We start from the raw sequence: 18,917 nt of genomic DNA on the forward strand, positions 1-18,917 counted from the left end.
AAGTCAAGTTGTCGAAATTGGTTTGAAAAGTGTCTTCCATTTTCCCCTGAGAGCAATGTTTCAAAAACCGGACAGGACTATGACCCATTCAAGGGTCCGGTTTTTGGTTTGATTGGTTTGATCCGTCAGTTTGATCGTATCCTATAAAATTACATGTTAGTCCCTAAATGTTTGAAATTCATCAAAAACACCCCTAATAATACTCCCTTAAGGTTTGAAATCTATCCAAAACACCCATGTCGCGTGAAAAGATTGGTGAGTGGTGGCGGCAGTGATGATCGACTACCAATCAAAGTTTGGAATCATGGGGCTTTTGATGTATAGGTGCCAGCGAATCTTATGGTGGTGTTAGGGAGTTCTACCGGCGTCGGAATTTGCCGGAATCAAGAAGGAAGTGCGACGGTTGCATGAACTATAGGTAGATGGTGAGCGACGAAAGGCTGGACGATGGCCACTGAAAATGGATGGGTTTTGTCATGTAGATGCCGTCAAGTCTAATGATGGTGTTTTCTCCCTCGAACGATGCCAGAATTCGGCGGGATTGAGTTATGATTGGACTGAGATTCGGCACTATTCTAACAATAAAACCGAGGCACAATCCGGTTTGATTAAAAATATCGGTTTTTAGAGGACATCGAACCAGAAATGTCGTCGGCTTCCTATCAAATTGGTCCAACCGAACGGTTCGATTTTCAGAACACTGCCTAAGAGATCAACAATTCAATTTCAAATTGTAGTAGGAATGATGCGTTTGGGTTACTATTTCTATCAGTATTTGGGATACAATTTTTGAAATATGTGTTTGTTTTATTACTTAAAAAGTTGTATTCAATAAATACTACTCGTGCCATATTTGACCGTTATATTGGTGGGGAATACATCTGCAATTTTTAATTTTTTCTTACTTCTTTCTTCCTCTTTATTTCTTCAGTCTCTCTCCCTTAACCACCATGACAAGTCTCTCTTCCACCTGCCCTTATTTCTTCTTTATTTTTTTTGTCTTCTTCTTTATTTCTTCAGTCCCTCTTCTTCCAAACACCATCCACCGCTGCAATGAGCAAGTATATTTTGATGGCCAAAACGGGGCAGAAGATGGTGGAAATGGAGAGGGATCAAGTCAACCGCAACAACTTATTATAGACGGCATGACGACTGTACGAGATAACATAACGACTGAACTATGGGCAACACATATGACCATGTCGTAATTGTTAATGGAGTATATATGTACAAACGATTCTAATGGTTGATAATTAGTAGCTTTGTCATACATGTAATAATGCAGTGTTTTTAAACAGTTGGATTAGTACTTGAAATTAATATGAGTTTTTTTTTTTTTTTAATATTTAGTGGTTACGAAATTACTAATCAAATGTTCAATATTATTAAAATGTAAATTAATAAGTTTTTAAGTTATAATAATAAATTATTTTAACAAAATGCACCAAAATATTATATTAATAAATCATTTATAAAAAATATACTAAATAAATATTCAACAATTTATTCAACACAAATAACAAAGTCAAAATACTCTACCAAACATATTTTATTCAAATCCTATTTTCGTAATAATAACCCAACTCAACGTCCCAATACTATTTAAAAAATCCTATCCGAAAGAACAAAACAAACACAAAGATATTTGAGTATTTATCGGTCCGTTTGGTGTATTATTTCATACTCTATTCTAAAATAACTGTTTGTTTAATTATTTAGTAAATACTATTATATATTTTTTAATTACTTTTAGACCCCTTAAGTTTATTAATTTCATTAAACACCCTAGAAAAAGTTTAAAAATGAACAAAAACACCCCCACCCACCCATAGTTGCCAAATTCCAGCAATCGCCGTCGGTGGTAGCCGGAATCTGTCACAACGGCCTGCAAACGACTGGAATTGGCCGGTAATTCATCGATCTAGCCTTTTTCGACCAGATCTGGTCGTCAACGACGATCAAGGAAATGGCCGTCGTTGACAGTCAACGACGGCCAGATCTAGCCTTTTGCGGCCATTGACAGCTAGATCTGGCAGTCAATCTGGCCTTTCCGGCCAGATCAGTGGTATATCTGGTCGAAAAAGGCCAGATCGATGCACATCCAGCCATATCTGACCGGTCTACATTGTAACGCCAGATTCCGACCAGATTCCGACAGTGGTGGTCGGAATCTGGCACTGTGGGTGGATGGGGGTGTTTTTGTCATTTTACCAAATTTTTATGTATTGGGGTGTTTATTTAAATTAGCAAACCTAGTGGGTTTTTTTTGTTAATTTTTAAATTTTACCTCGTAATAATGATTCTATTCAACTATCTAATATTATTTTTAAAATCCTATCCAAAATAACAAACTAAACAGATCCTATATTTTCGTTTATTGAGATTGTTATCTTTTATTTGAATAATTATGTACCTTAATTATGAGAGATTTCTGTAACTAAGCAAAGTCTCTTTTCACATATATTTTGGACACATGGCAAGGTTTGATTAAAGCCTAAATATTTGGTGGGAAGTAATGAATTTAAGAAAAAAAAAAATTAAATAAACTCAATTTAAGATGAACTTTTGTGAAAGAAGAGCTCGTTTAGAGGTTCTATTACGTAGTGAATTATGAAAAATAAACTCATATTATTTTATAAACTATTTTTTTACTATTTATGGATAATAAAATTTTAATTTATTATTAAAAGTACATAAAATTCAAGACAATATATTCTTTACCAATCTATTGACTTAATATAATTATCCTTTTAATTGAAAAACAAAGATTAACGATTGTTTGATAAAATCTCTAGCTTCTATTTATATAAATTCTACCTACCGAAGGCCCTTAAAATTATTTTTGTCCGAAAAAAGAAGCAATAAAGATTGGCACATAAGTGACAACATAATCTTATGGGATGCGTTTGACTTATTATTTCTGCCCATATTCCCAATCTCATTCTCCAAATAATGTTTGACACATTATTTCAGAAATATTAGCCTATTTTTTTAATTATTTTTACACCCCATAAGTTATTAATTTCATAAATACCCCCTGAAAAAAGTTTAAAAATTAACAAAAACACCCCCGTGACCCATACTTGCTAGATTCCGGCAACCACCGTCGGTGGTAGTCGGAATCTGTACAACGACCTATCTGTCGACCAGAAATGGCCGGAAGTTCACCGATCTGTCAACGACGGCCAAATCGGTGCCATCGTTGATCGAAAACAACGGCCATATCTTTGGCCGTCGTGACCAAAAATGAACTTCTTTTGATATTTTTCGGCCGTCGACGGCAATATTAAGTCGTAGATCTGGCATTTTCAGGCCAGATCCACAAAAAATGCCATAGCGACTCGTTACGACAAAGACTCGACCAGTCTGTGTTGTAACGAAATTTTCCGGCCAGATTCCGGCGATGGTGGCTGAAATCTGGCACTGCAGGTGGTGGGGGTGTTTTTGTCATTTTATATATTGGGGTGTTTAATTAAATTAGCAAATCTAAGGGCTTTTTTATAAATTTTTAAATTTTACCTCGTAATACTCTCTTATCCAACTATCCAATATTATTCCCAAAATCTTATCAAAAATAATAAACTAAACGCACTTTTCTCACAATCCTAACGTGATAATTCGTAATCGAGTAAACGAAACTCATTATTAGATTGACGGGACCTATTATTGGATAGACAAGATTCATTATGAGTTGATCAATTATAAACTACCATGTTGAGATTGTGAGAAAAAGTTTGTGAGATTGCATTTACTAGAATTACAAAACAGAAATAACATTTTCATAAAATCGTTGGTGAGGATTGCTTTTTAGATAGGGAATAACAGCTTGGAATGTGTAATATTGTTTTAGATCGCTTTAACGACCTCAACACTCATAGCATAAAAACAAAAACAACCCAACAAAAATAGAAAAGAAAAGCGAAAGCAAGAAAAATAATTGCAATAGAAAATAACAAAGTGAGAATACGAATATCCAGCGTGGGTTGGTGAACTCGGGACTCGGGACGATGATTGCGTAACAGGCTACGACATTCACATTGAAACAAACCAAAAAAATTACAAAAAAACAAAAATTACAAAGAAATTAAAAAAAAAAAAAATCACCCGTCAATGTCAAGTAACGCAAGTCATAAACTTGCAGAGGACGGACAACATCTTCCAAACAATCCCTCACAACAAGAATCACAACTCCTCTCTCAAATGGCCACGACTTTATCTAAAGACTCCTCTCCAAATCCGTCATGGTTCACTCCCAAAAGGTATTATTATTATTATTCTTTATTTTCCATTTCTATTAACAGCTCTTTAGCTAGAAATTTAAATTAAAACATGCTATGATCGAACTCTAGTATTTTTAATGGTTTGTTTACTTTTTTTATTTCGTGTAGATCATCGGAAACTGTTCAATTGAGAACTGTTACCGACTTCATATCAGTAATTGAATTTCTAATTTCTTAAGGTCATTTAGGGAGCAGATTAGAAATGAAGATGTTTGAATTTTGAGTAGTGTATAGATGTTTTATGGGCTTACGTTGTGCAATTAGGTTGAGTTTTATGTAGAATTAGTGGTAGAGTATTAAGTTTGATTGGTAAATTGAACTATGAATTTTAGGAAGAGAAATTGGGTGGGATTTTATTGAAAACATGTTCTACATTTTATGAGTATAATCAGCAATTAGAGTAAAGTTTTAAGTTTGCTGTTTGCGTTCTGAATTTTCTGATGTTAACATCAGCCTCTTAAAATTATAAGTTTGTTGTTTGTGTTCTGATGTTAACATCAGCCTCTTAATTTTTTTTTTTTTTTTTTTTCCCAAATAAGTGAAGGCTCATTACATTAGTTTTTTGGGTGCAGGTTACTCTTCATGTTTTGTGTGATTAACATGATAAATTACGTGGATCGTGGAGCGATAGCCAGCAATGGTGTCAATGGGAGTCTCAGGACGTGTGATGACAAAGGAATATGCACTTCTGGTAGCGGGATTCAGTTAAGACTTAAGAGTTACTTCTGGTTTTTATTATGTATTGTAGTAATTGTTTGCTTCGTATTCCTTTTGAGGGTAATATTGGAAGTCCCATCTCGAAAGCATGTTTAGTGTTGATAGATCCTTGTATCACATTTATCCCATATGGTAAATTTTCATCTAAACTGAATTTTAAAGCAACTGGCAGGTTTTGCATTCAAAATTCACTGGTAATGTCGTGGGAAAAGATTGTATCAGCTATTCCAGTTTTTCTTACAGAGTGCCATACTATATTTATTTATCATTTCAAAATATTTTTGCTATGTGTCCATATCAATTATATATCTGCAATAACACCTGTTTAGCAAAAGGGAGTTATGACCACAAGACATGGTTGGCAGTCTGCACACAAATAGAGCCCATAAAGCATATACCTACACTTATACTATAGCCTAATGGTGTATGCTCATTTTTATTTGAAGGGCACCACCAATCTTATTGAACGGACTGATGGATTGCCTTTTTAACCTTTAATCTTTTGGCTGGTGGTTACTTTATTTTTTATTGTCTTACTGTATGATGGTCTTGCAGGGGTGATTTTAACTTGAATAACTTCCAAGATGGTGTACTATCGTCTGCCTTTATGGTTGGACTGCTTGTGGCTTCTCCAATATTTGCTTCCTTGGCAAAGAGGTGAACATCTTCATTAATTAATATAATTCATCTGGGTGTACTTTATGAAGCATCTGCAGTTGTGTCATTTTGAGAAGGAAGAGATAAGTGTTTGGGGCTGGAAAATGAGAAGAGGGTAATGATGGAAGAAAAGAAAGTAGAAGGCATGTGATGCTATGAACAGGCTACTAATAGTTGAAAGGAATTCTCTCTTTCCTTGTTTCCATCTTCTATCATAATCATTGATTCACCTCAATTCAGTGACAGCTGTGCTGCTTGAACAAACTTCCAGAATACTATTGCATTCATATTTTATAATGTATTAGCAGCCTAATATTCAAGAAAAGTTTGAAAATTGAAGTCAACTTTGCACTCTATTTTGTGGAAGCGGCTTGCATTTCTAAATCTTTCAGAGTAACCTTTTTATGTTGTTTCCTCTTCAGCCATAATCCTTTCAGGCTTATTGGAGTTGGATTATCTGTTTGGACTTTTGCGGCAGCTGGGTGCGGTAGCTCAATTGATTTTTGGTCTATTGCAATATGCCGCATGTAAGTTAGTGCTCAAAGAGTTGTTCTTTCTCCTATCATTGCATTATAGTTTTCTGGTGCTAAACTACATTGCCAATCTTGTCATTTAGGCTGGTTGGTGTTGGTGAGGCATCCTTCATAAGTCTTGCGGCTCCATTTATAGATGACAATGCTCCTGCTGCTCAGGTTTTTTTTTTTTTCTCCTCTTTTCTTCTTAAAGGACTTCTAAAGATTAGCTTGATTTTGCTAATTTTCCAAAAATGTTTTAATTTTCTGATTGCACAATGATACAAGTAATTCTGTCATAATTCCAGAAAACAGCTTGGCTTGCAATGTTCTACATGTGTATACCTACTGGAGTTGCTGTCGGCTATGTATATGGTGGATTAGTAAGTTTACAAACTGGATTCACTGCTCTCATATTCTTTTTTTCTTGCTATATTTGGTTGAAATGTCCAACTCCAATTCTCTTTCTGTCAGTTTATTTTTCCCCTGAAATGCTACACTGTATCCAGTTTTTTACAAGTTTGATCCTTTATATCTTTTCTGCTTAATTGGATATGGTTGATTTTGATGTCAAAAGTGATGCTGCACCTGTTTTTTCTTATCCTTTTTAACAACCTACCTTTCCCTTACAGAAATTGTGTTGGTTGTCCATAACAAATATAAAATTATTAAGTTTCCGAATACTTGTTTATTTATATGCCTGTTGTATTTAATTATTTAAATGGTAATTTTTGGTCTTGTGAACCAGTGATTGTTTCTGCAAATTGTCTAATATCTCATATCCGAGAAGGTTAAAACCGTGCACATCATCCTTCACTCTTGGTGGTGTTAAACTTGTCATATTCTGTTATAATGACTCAAACTCTTTTTACTGATTCCCCACTCACCAGTGGCAATCTCTCAAATGTTTCTGATTTTATTTGGTTGTAAAGTTTGGCAATAATTATCTTCAGCATTTTCTCTCTATTTAAGGTTGGAAGCCATTTGAACTGGCGCTATGCTTTTTGGGGAGAGGCTATTTTGATGCTTCCATTCGCTATTTTGGGTTTTGTAATGAAACCTTTGCAATTAAAAGGTGCATATTTTGTGATGCACCTCTGCAGTTTATAAAGTTACTATTATTATTATTATTATCTTCTTTCTGGTTACTTATAAAACCCTTTACTGGACTGCAACCACAGGATTTTCTCCTGCTGACTCAAAAAAAGCATTGGCATCCATTGAAACAGCTGCTTCTGTCGAAGGTACTGTATGTTGCTCATTTTTCTTCTTCGTGTAATTATTTGTTAGTATTTCTGTTATGATAACAAAGATGCTTTAGTTTTGTTCATAAAGGGAGAAGTCATTGAGCAGCTGCTGTGTTGTAAATTGCTGGTACCTGCCATGAATTACCACATAAGTGGCAAATTTTACTATCAATTTGTATGATGACAAACCTTTTGCAGCCTTCCCAAAGTGCAACATAGTTATCTAATCTTCTTATTTTTCTATTAAATCATAAGGTTTGCTTCCTTTTAGTGTCAAAGTGCTGTTTGCATACAAAAACCTATGATGCATGACTAAACTCTTTGGCTAGACCCAGTAGAAGAAAAAGAAGAAATTTAGCATGATACACACTCATACAATTTTAAGGATTATCTAAATTTAAATATGTTTTAGTGATAGAGTAGAACATTATAGAACTCCGTATAGGCTCAAAGCTTCATTGAACATACATATTTTGTTGCTCTTACGTCTATTCTTTTCTTAAAACATTTTATGTATCTGTATTTGGCCACTATGCTGAATGTGCAAAATTATAGCTTAATGGCTAAACAGAACAACAACTATGGTATGGGCTTGCTGCTTCAATTATTCTCATTTAAGTGTTTTTTTTTTTCTTATGATATAACTCACTTGCTAGGAGAGTTTTAAATGTTATAAATGTTAGAGATATCCCAGCATAGGGTTAATGAAAATGGATCTAAAAATAGCATTTCTGGTATAAATTCTTGCTGTATGATAACATATAATAATCTTTTCCTTCCGTAGTTTTGACATCAGAACTTTATAATATCATAAATTTAATTGAATTCAACCTTGCATTGCACTATATGTACACAGCAGGACACACAAAATCTCTTTTTTCTGTTTTTCTCTGTGAAAGCCAAGTAAATTTGCTGCAGGACAACCTATAGATTTAGGATTTATATTTTAAATTCTTTCTTAATTTGAATGGTGTCAACTTCCTTATCTTGGTTGATCTACTTTCATATTAGGTATTCATTTCATTTCCTAGATGGTTATATTCCCTTTCTAAATTAGGTCCTGCCAACTATAAGTACAGACTTAAGTTAATTATTAGTTGGAAAAATTGTATATGAATTGATCTTTGAGAATAAATATTAGTTTCTCCCTCTATTTCTCTATCAGTTTCCCTCCCGTTTCTTCTATTTCCACTCATATATTTTTCTTTTGTCCGATCCCTTTCAAAATGATTGCTTAATCTCTTTTTATGTTTTTTGATGGTTTGCAATACTAGACTTTTGCATATAACTGGGAATTAGATTATAATATAATTTTTAGGAGCTTCGTGAATTTTAAGCACTGATTCTTCTTGGTGCAGATTCAGAAGCTTCAGTTATAAGTGGTGATGTGCCAGTTGGAATTGAAGGTATCAGTAATCAAGGCTCTGGAAAATCTTCAAAGTGAGTGGCTTTTGCCTTCATGCTTTGTATGCATCTTTTACGATCGTAAATGTATTGGCATCTCTAACATGGATAAGGTTGCAGGGTTAAGTAATGTCTGACTTTTTGATTTTATTTTTAATATGAAACTATATTCAAATCAAGGAAAAAGAAGTTAGCAGCTTATTAATTGTCAAAGCATCTAATGTTTTGTTTTCCTTAACCAACTCTTTTCTGTTGAACTGAGAATTTCTCTATTCAAATTATAACAATGATATCTGAACATGAGGTGCCACCTACCTAATGATACCAAAAGGATTCATTGAGGAGGAAAGCTAATGAATTTTCAGATTGTAGGATTAAACAATCGATGTCATGATTCCTGAGATCTGGAAGCAGGATGGTGACAGAACTGCTTCTTTACAAGTTGAAACATTTAAATACAACATTAAATCTCCCAACTTGAATGACCCAGCAAAAAGGACAGATAAGAAAGGGGAAAAACAAGTGCATGGTTGATATTACAGCTTTGATATCATTACATGACAGCTCTCAGTGGTGTGAGCCAAATGTCGTGAGCCTTCATTACATTTTTACCTTTGAATTTCCAGTGTGAAATTATTTGGATATATTGAGGTGGGGCAAGCTAGGCAAGGGCCACGTTAAATACTGGTGGAGAAGTAGAATCAGAATCAAATTCTAGAAATGGTTACTCACTGTTAGTTTCCAGCTTAGATACTTTAATGATGCTGATTCATGTAAATATTTAGTCAAACCTTTATTACTCTAGGCTGTGGCAGGACGGGTGGCCATGGTTTCTGTTTTGCGCATAGCCATCTGTATCACATATCTTAAAGGATTAGAGATCCTCCTGTCTCCTCTTGGTTTTCTAGTGACCATTTGATGAACATTGAATTACACCTTATAAAGTAAACTTGGAAGGCATAATTTCAAATTTAAACTCCACTATCAGTTGCCCTATTCTTTCTAACAACAATTCTCTTCCATATGGCAGGTTGACAGGTTTATCCATTTTGAATCAGTTCTCTCGATTTGCAAAAGATATGAAAGTGCTTCTGCGCGATGAAGTTTATGTTGTAAATGTTCTAGGTATCTTCTGAATTTTCTGTAACTCCATGATGTCCTTTTAACAACTATTTAGCTACATAAATCTTATACCATGCCAGTCACAGTGATCTTGATCTGCTCAGGCTTTACTTGACTTACTTTGTCGAATTCCTCATTGTGATTGGCATTTGTTGTTGTATGTATTTTCTTCATGATTCCTGTAACCTCCAACATTTAATGTGTGACCATTTGGCAATTACACTGCTTTCCTGGAGGCCTTTCATGAGGTGGTTATATTATAAATTTTTGGACTTGTGGACATCATTTAATTTGTTAATTGGCTGGCAGGCTACATATTTTACAACTTTGTCATTGGAGCATACTCTTATTGGGGGCCAAAGGCTGGTTATAATATCTATCACATGGTATGATAACCTGAAATTTTGATTTTATTTTATTCACCATCATCAGATTACGTTGTAACCAATTTTTGTTTTGTATAATTTCAATTTTATCTTTGAGATATCAATTTGAACTGATTAAAAGATTGATTACCTTAAAAGAGTAATGCGGACATGATGTTTGGAGGAATTACGATTGTTTGTGGAATTTTGGGAACGATAGCTGGGGGCCTCATTCTTGATCGCATGACTTCAACAATCTCAAATGCTTTCAAGGTAAGTTCTGTTCTTAAGTTTCACATAAACATGTTTGCATATTAAGAAAAACTGTACAGGAGAAAATACTCTTACTTTACTAGGATATTTTACCCTACTTGACAAAGATGTAATCACTTGTTTCTGGGTTGTATTAAATATTGAACTTGTATCTCATATGTAGTTTCTGAATTTGTATTAGTTTTTGAGATATTATACCTTTGCTTCTTTTATAGCTTCTTTCTGCAGCAACATTTCTGGGTGCAGTATTTTGCTTTTCTGCGTTCTGTCTAAAAAGCTTGTATGGTTTCATAGCTCTTTTCTCAGTGGGTGAACTACTCGTCTTTGCCACACAGGTACTATTATGGTTGAGTTGGATTTAGAATTCTTTCTTTCCAGCGCATGCTTTGCATCCTTTAAAGTTATCTTTTAGATTATTAATAGAGAGTCAAATATAATCTAATTCATGTTCATGCTAACGGAAGAAAGTTTTAAGTGGGAGCTTACCTTGTTAGTTGACAACTGGCACTAACATATGAATCATTATCAAGCTGATGATCGGGTCTGTGACTTCTGTAAATAACTAATATATAGCCATGAACCCTATGCGATTGCCATATCACCTTGTGTAAATATGCAGAGGATTGCTGTCAGTTTAAGATTTTGTTATTGTGCTAAACTTTGAAACTTGGAATTGCATGAAGTAGTAATGTTTCTGTATCATTGCTTGCTGTACAGCAAGAACACAGGTCCATAGGTGAGATATGATAGGAAAGATACAAAACAAGACAAAGAAATAGAGAGAAATAGGGTGAAAGTAACAATAGACTGGAAGAATAAGACCGAAGAAACCGAAGCAATTAGGGACTGAAATAGATATATTTGGGTAGAAATTTATATTTCATTCTTCAATCGTCAACCAGATCTGCTCTAAAACTAAAAATAAGGCCCCATTTTTATAGTTGCCAAAACATTTTAAAATAAATGAAAAAGAAAATTGAAATATAGTCCCAATGCACATAAAATCTACTAAATTATGAAAACTCAACTTAAGAAAATAAATCTAACTAAAACAAGTAATATAATATTTAAATTCCTAAAGCAAATTATTTCCATTAATAACTACTGAAAGATAATTATAGATTTTCCATCAAGAGGTATACTGGCATGCTGCTGGAGAAAACTATCTGACCTTATTAATCTTATTCCTTTCCTTTGGCATTTTTACATTCATATTCTAGTTCGCATCACCAGTGCCATATTAATTAAAAAAAAAAAAAAAAAAAGAGTATTTCTTGCAAGTCTTAAGATACCACTTTCGGTTCCTCTCATGCCAACATATTATTCATGTGCTCTTGATTGGTTCAGTTTTTGATATTCTTTAGGATATCCCCCTATATAATGATTTAGCTGGAATATTACTAACATTGTTTTATAGAATATTTTTACGCATATTTTTATTCTTAGTTACTTTCTTATATCTCCTTGATACACTATATATGATCTATATAATTTTCTTCTTTTGTTCAAGCTTTTAGGGTTGTATTGTATGACAACATGAGAACATCAATGTGATATGGAAATATTGTACTTTGTGCTAGAGGTATTAGTAGTAGTTATAAGCAACTACAAGTCATTTTACATCATTTATTCATCAATAATACTATATATCCCAAAAGTTATCCCAAAATTCTCATCCCAAATGATGTGTAACTTATGTGGTAATGTGGTATTGAGATGTAAATCAAGTGGTGATTTGGTGAATCATATGACAATGCCAAATAAGATGACGCATCATTTGGGATGTGAATTTTTGGATATCTTTTGGGGTGTGCAGTATTACTCTTTATTTATTGTTATTAGCACTTTTTCATGCTTTGTTTTTCTTTCATCTGTTTTTTTCTCCTTTTTTCCTTTTTTAATGTCATATTAACAAGTTGAGATGAAAGCATATCCTTGTCTCATGGCATAACAATTTTTTTTTTTTTTTTTTTTGATAAAAAAATTATTAATTCTGTATCAAGTAAAAGGAGGAGTTGATACAATTGGGGTCAAGTTTGAGAAAGAATAAAAAACACCAAGGGTAACCAAATCTGTATAGTGTAGCAAAAAAAAAAAATCATCTCTCCTTTAAACTGAAACCCAAAACCATCAAAAGAAAAACCTAAAACCCCTTTGCGATTTAGAAGCATAAAAAAAAAATATAAATCAAAAAAAAAAAAATCAAAAAAAAAAAAAAAATCTTGAAATTCCTTAACAACCGAAGCCAAGATGGAAGCAAAAAGGTGAACTCTACCTGACAATTCACTATTGCTTTCTTCTATTATCTCCCCAATAAACTGATAAACAATCCATCTCCGAAGAGTTTTGCCTGCCCTGTAGTTTGTAGCAACGTTTAAAATTAGCTGGTGAGCATAGGGAAGGGAATGCACTGGTGAAATTGCACTTTGCCATTTTTATCTTTGTTGGCAGGCTTTATAGTGGTGTAGAATTTTTTGTTTTATGTATTGAATTAGCCGTTTATGCTTACTATCTTATTACTTTATACAGTCATTGAGGTTGAGTACATACTCTTTTGGACTATCATTAATATGAATATTAGCTCCTAACTTTCTAATAATGTCAGTAACTCAGATTTTTTTATCAACAATATGATATTTCTTTTGCAGGCTCCAGTTAATTATGTATGTCTCCATTGTGTCAAACCAAGTTTGAGACCATTATCTATGGCTATCTCTACTGTTTCCATTCACATCTTTGGTGATGTGCCTTCCTCACCACTTGTTGGCATTTTCCAGGTCTGCCTTTAAACTCCTGTTAACTCATACTTTTAAGAAAGTGAGAATAATATGGCTGATATCTGAGATTTCTCTAGTATGCATCCATGATTTAAGTAGATTTGTTGTTTTGGATGGATCTTATGCGATAAATGATTTAGTGCTGAAAGATTTAACTTTTATTTGTTTGGAACAATGTTCTATGTGAGTGCATACTGTCCTCAAATTGTCTTAAAGTATAAGCAGAATTAACTGAAGAAAATGGATGTATCTTTTTCTGGATGGTTAACTTTATGGTGTTTATGAAATGATGTTAAACAACAGTCTAGAATTCTCCAAGTAGACATTTCCATGGTTTAGGAAACATAGGTTTACTTTGTGTTGATATGTGGATAAATTTATTAAAAGGTAAAAGAGGAAATGCATGAACCAGGATAGAAATTTTTGTTTATTGAGAAATTAAATTAAATTTTAGAATGAAATAAAGGAAATGCACAATCTTGGTTCTTGTTGTTTAGTTCCTACCTTCATGCTTGCATATTCTGGTGTCACCAAATAATATGTTTATTAAATGCCCTCTCTGCTTGCTTTATGTTTTGATGGTCCCTATAATTTGTTTTGGAAGCATTATTAATTCAATGTTGCAGGAACCACCAATGTTTCCCTCTTCAGCCATACAATGATAGCTCCTAGCTTGGCCTGCTTATCTGCATAGCATTTTAGCCTACTTCATTTTGTATTTTCTGCTTTGAATATGGTTTTTGTGCATTATTTTCACTTCAACAAATATCTTTTACAGGATCATGTTAACAATTGGAGGAAAACTGCACTTGTTCTGACATCTGTATTTTTTCTTGCTGCTGGAATATGGTTTATTGGTGAGCAAAGTGAATATTGGTTCTGAATCATATATGTTTGACTAGATCTCTTTATACTTATGTGAGCATTTCATGTCTAAGTTAATTGTTTCTCTCAATTACTGATGCTAAAATCAAATCTAAAGTTCACGAAGAGTTTTGTTTTAAGAAATGAAATTTTTGACAATGGACGGTAGGATCAAATTACATCAAGTTAAATGTTAATTCACATTACTACTCTCCTATGATATATGTTTTATTGACCCGACCATAGTCAATTGCATTTCTACAATCAGTGCTACTGCTCAAATGTCATAACATATGCAATTGTTAAGATAACTTTTCTGACCTGTGTATTTTGATGGTTCTTGCCAATTGATGATAGCTTAACAAGGATTTTCTTACTTGGACACTTTTACAGGAATTTTTCTGAAGAGTGTAGACAGGTCTGATGAAAATGGTGAAAATCAAGCCTCTGCACATTCAAAGGCCAATTTGAAGCCATTGCTCAGTGGAGGCGAGGACCATTGTGGTGAAGCATAAATTCTTCAGTCATGATTTCAGTTGCAACCGTGCTTACGACTTTATAATATGATTGACCTCAAAAGAATGCCGAGTTTTTAATTTCTTACAAGTGTCTTAAAGGGTTACCCCAAGTTGGAAATTTGATTGAGGTTAGTTTCTTTAGGCATTGTACCAATTTGTAAAATCATAAAATGGACAAACGATATATCTTGTCAGGAAGCTGCCTCTACTTTCCAGATGTGTTATAGCATTTGAAGCCCAGTTCACGTAATTAGCAGAATCGCATATGACTAGCTTCGAAACTCTTCTTCCTACAATCTTACTGGTATGAGGAGTTCTGGTGCTGCTTTGAAGTGTTGTTATATGAAGTCTCTTCGTCAATCATCTCTTTGGAACAAAGAAGATTTGCTTTCTCCCACATTTCAAGTTGTTATCCATATGTGAATATTGCTGATATGTAAGAGTATTTGTAAAAATCCACGTGAAGAAATCCAGTCAAGTCAGAAAACGTACAGGTAAAGATTTAGGGTTTTCAGATGTAGTGTGTGAAGTATCAGATACAATTAAGCACTTTCCATTTGTTCTCAGTATGAATTTTTTTCTTCATTATTTTGTACAGTTCCAAACAACATTGTACATATTTGTTACTTTCCGGTATGTTATGAAAGAATATACATATAACAACTCACTGGTGTTCTTGAATTGATGTGAAAAAGTTGTCTTCTTTGTCTATTAAATGATTGCTTAGCCCAATCTCTATTCGGAAGTCTCGTAAAATTAAGGGCTAGGCAGCCTGTAAGTAGGGCTAATATGCGAACTAAAAGCCTTTGTGTTTGTTAATAATATTAGGTTGGTTAGGTGTAAGCATGATTGTGGATTGAAAAGCTGAAGAAAAGTTATGGAAAGCACAATAATTTTGTCGACGATTACATTATCTAATTTAGTTGAGCAAAGCAATAACTATCATCACTTCTATAGCCACCTGCTGAGATGTCATTTCTATAAAATTCAAATAATTTAAGGCAGAATTTAATTGAATTTTAAGTTTATAAGAGTAGATAAATCAATTAATGGATTAATGTCATCTCATAATTAAATTCTCTTTTGTACTTAAGCAATAATGAACACCACCTAATATGATACAACAATGGCCTCCAGAGTGATGACAAATACAGGATCCAGTCATTGATGAGAAGAAGGCCCTTAAGGAGGCCGCTGGCGCCATTCGCCGTTAATGTGATGTTTAGGAAGAAAAAGGAAAAAACAAACAGTGTGGACCATTTCCATCCTCAATGAATAGTCAACGAACCATGTGTCTTTTATCCACGTAACTAGTACTATTTTCGCTGAATTACATTTTTTCACCCCAAGTTTCATTTATTTCAAAAACTAATAAAGTTTTAGAATTTTAAGGTTTCAATGTCTAATTTTGGGTGGAACTTTGTTAATTTCTCAAACAAAGGGTGTGAGATGGCTTTCAATGCCATATTATTTTATTCTATTTTTTTTAATGTTTTAATTAAATTGTATGTACATCGCCCACCCAACAATCATGAGCATATAATAGCAGATATGGATGCATTTATTTGTAAAAAGTAACTATCACTACGCTTTAATTACAAGATAGATTTAGAAAAGACACGGGAGATATGAATGTTAAAAGTTAAATGGGGTTGGTAAAATATAATTACCATATAATTTTATTTAATTACTCATTTATTTAAGAACCCTTTCCTGGGTTAACATCACACTATCATCTTTGATAACAGAAGTATTGTTGCCTTGATACTCTAATACTAATAGGATCACTCTATTCTATTTCCTTTACATAAATAACACTACAAATAGAAATTAATTTATATAAATTGCTGTGCTGTAATATAATTGAAACTTAAAATTAAAGATAAATGAAATAAATTAAAAGAGAATTATCACATCAGTTTGAATAAATAAATAAATTTATACTAATAGTTTGTGGAAGTATGCGTATTAGACTAAAATAACTAAAATTAAACTCATATTTGGAATAAGAAAGTCCACATGATGAGAATTGAAAATTTTGGTGATATTGCATTTTGGTAGTGTTTGGTTCGGGGTGATATAAGATTAATCATATAATCTTTATTTAATTTTCAAGATTTCCTCGTTTGATTGTCAAGTAATAAAAGATTACGTAATCTTTTATTGCAAATAATGTTTACTATTGGTAATATTGAGAGTAATCAGATTATCTTTCCAAGGGGTGTTAATAAAAGATTACCGAGGTAATCTTAATTTTGACCCTATTTTGCCCTTAATCTTTTATCATTTTGGACATATTTGCCCTCATATGTTTACCAAATAACAATTACACATGCCCCCTACATTTGAGAATTTAGCTAAAATACCCCCGCCACGAAAAAGTTTAAAAGTTAACAAAATACCTTCAACCACCCAAGACCACCGCCGGCCGCTAGCTACCACCGCTGGCCGCCAACGAAAGTAGTCATATCGGCATAAGACCAATGTTCGTGTGCCGATAAGGGCGTTTCTGGCCATAAAAAAGCCAGATCTTTGGCCATGAAATGGTTGCTATTTCACGACTAAAGATCTAGCCTTTTCATAGCCAAATCTGTGGTCGTTTCACGGCCAAATCTAGCCGTAAAACAGCCATATTCACGGCCAGATCTGGTATGATTAGGCCTTATCGGCCCACGGACAGCCAGATTCAGCCGGTCATGCGCTATCACGGCAACTGTTGACGGTGGTGGCTGATTTTGCTATAAATTAAAGTTGTATATGGTTTGGGTATTTTAGTAACATTTCAAATATAGGGGGGTTAAAAAATATTTTAAAAAATAATAATATATTATTATTTAAAAAGGAGAGCAATTTAGTAATCTACATAACATACTCAGTTATTTATCCTTCCAACCAAACATATTATCATAACATACCCATCAATTTATTCCAACTGATCAAACACATTTCTCTAAAGATTCCATTGTAATCTATCTTTCCAATAATACAACATTCTTTAGTAATATAACATTCTTTGAACCAAACGCACCCTTTAAATGTCTTAAAATTAATCCATCACTTTGCTTACCTAATTCTTTATTTTTATTTTTTTCAGTCATTGATGATGCTTGAGACAGTTTGCGTACACCTTAACTAATCTCTTGAGACTGTGGAACTGTCGATCGAGTAAAAACTTTAGTAACCATGCCTATTCTTTTACCATCAAGCGGTGGTTTGCTTACCTAATTTCATTTACACTAGATTAACACCTGCCTTAATTGGAACAACTTATCAACTTACACACATTAAATGACTAATTTTACATATACCGTTGTTATATATATATAACCTATTGGTAGATAATGATTTCTCATTTAATTATTGAATATAATTTCCCTCTATTTAAATGCATATAAATGAGAAATCATTATCTACCAATAGGTTTTAAATTACGAAAAACATTTTTATATTTAATTAAACTTATATCCAAACGAGTTTACCTCATTTGTTAGTTATCATCCATTAAAAAAAAAAAAAAAAAAAAATTGAACAAGTTAACTTTGTGCGAACGGATTAACACTTTGATCAATAATATAATACAAATAATCAAATTTTGAATTGAGATTTTGTTGTATCTTCTTGTTTATGAGTAATGTCTCTATAATTGACACTTGCCAATTAAAAAAAACCTAAACCGTACAAAAGTTTGTTACAACTATAACGGAACTGGTTGTTGGCCTTTCAATCTCCAAATCTGAATCGAGTTTTAATAAAAAGACATAAAGCACCGCCAAATGTCTTATTCCATACATTGATTCCACGAGAGTTTTCCAACACACGTGCATCCCACTCACCACTCTTAAATCTTATTATTATCATATTTTATTTTTGTAATAATATTTATTCTTAGCTATTTCAATTTGAACCGAACAAATTGGATTTAAATAATAAAAAAAGGTTATTAATAATTGTGTTACATTTTGAACTGTTACTTTAAAAAAGCTAAATCACACAAAACAACTTTTTTAACCACACCCATGAAGTTTCTTTGTCGCTCCCAAAACACTCCGAAAAACATCTCCTTTCTATGTAATCCAACGGTCACAATCATTTCTGTGACGCCCCATCTTTTTTCCATTTCTGTTTTTATTTCATCATTACATAATAAATACAAACTCTGCCCTGTCTCCTCCTGTCCTTCT

At 33.2% G+C, this 18,917-nt stretch overlaps 1 protein-coding gene across 2 annotated transcripts; it reads left to right on the top strand.

The window, feature by feature from the left end:
• The first annotated feature begins 3,993 nt into the window (after positions 1-3,993).
• Positions 3,994-15,399, top strand: LOC116115007 (probable sphingolipid transporter spinster homolog 2). 2 transcript variants are annotated; one of them, XM_031401456.1, is made up of 16 exons: positions 3,994-4,259; positions 4,853-4,984; positions 5,553-5,654; positions 6,077-6,181; positions 6,271-6,346; positions 6,475-6,549; positions 7,139-7,241; positions 7,348-7,410; positions 8,772-8,853; positions 9,848-9,942; positions 10,249-10,325; positions 10,464-10,577; positions 10,793-10,912; positions 13,226-13,354; positions 14,133-14,211; positions 14,612-15,399. In XM_031401456.1, the coding sequence occupies exons 1-16, from the start codon at positions 4,111-4,113 to the stop codon at positions 14,731-14,733; spliced, it is 1,623 nt and encodes a 540-aa protein (XP_031257316.1). In that variant the 5' UTR covers positions 3,994-4,110; the 3' UTR covers positions 14,734-15,399. The 2 variants fall into 2 exon arrangements, with proteins under 2 accessions (XP_031257316.1, XP_031257887.1); XM_031402027.1 differs by lacking the exons at positions 3,994-4,259; positions 4,853-4,984 and adding an exon at positions 5,018-5,129.
• The last annotated feature ends 3,518 nt before the right edge of the window (positions 15,400-18,917 follow it).

This window comes from Pistacia vera, unplaced genomic scaffold (assembly GCF_008641045.1).
Source record: "Pistacia vera cultivar Batoury unplaced genomic scaffold, PisVer_v2 Contig10, whole genome shotgun sequence".
NCBI classification, from domain to species: Eukaryota; Viridiplantae; Streptophyta; class Magnoliopsida; order Sapindales; family Anacardiaceae; genus Pistacia; species Pistacia vera.

Bases quoted from the DNA above. Each gene is read 5' to 3' on its own strand.
- LOC116115007 (XM_031401456.1), top strand. From the start codon at position 4,111: ATGTCAAGTAACGCAAGTCATAAACTTGCAGAGGACGGACAACATCTT. The intron at 6,182-6,270 runs GTAAGTTAGTGC...CTTGTCATTTAG, and splicing joins TCTATTGCAATATGCCGCAT to GCTGGTTGGTGTTGGTGAGG. The intron at 6,347-6,474 runs GTTTTTTTTTTT...TCATAATTCCAG, and splicing joins ACAATGCTCCTGCTGCTCAG to AAAACAGCTTGGCTTGCAAT.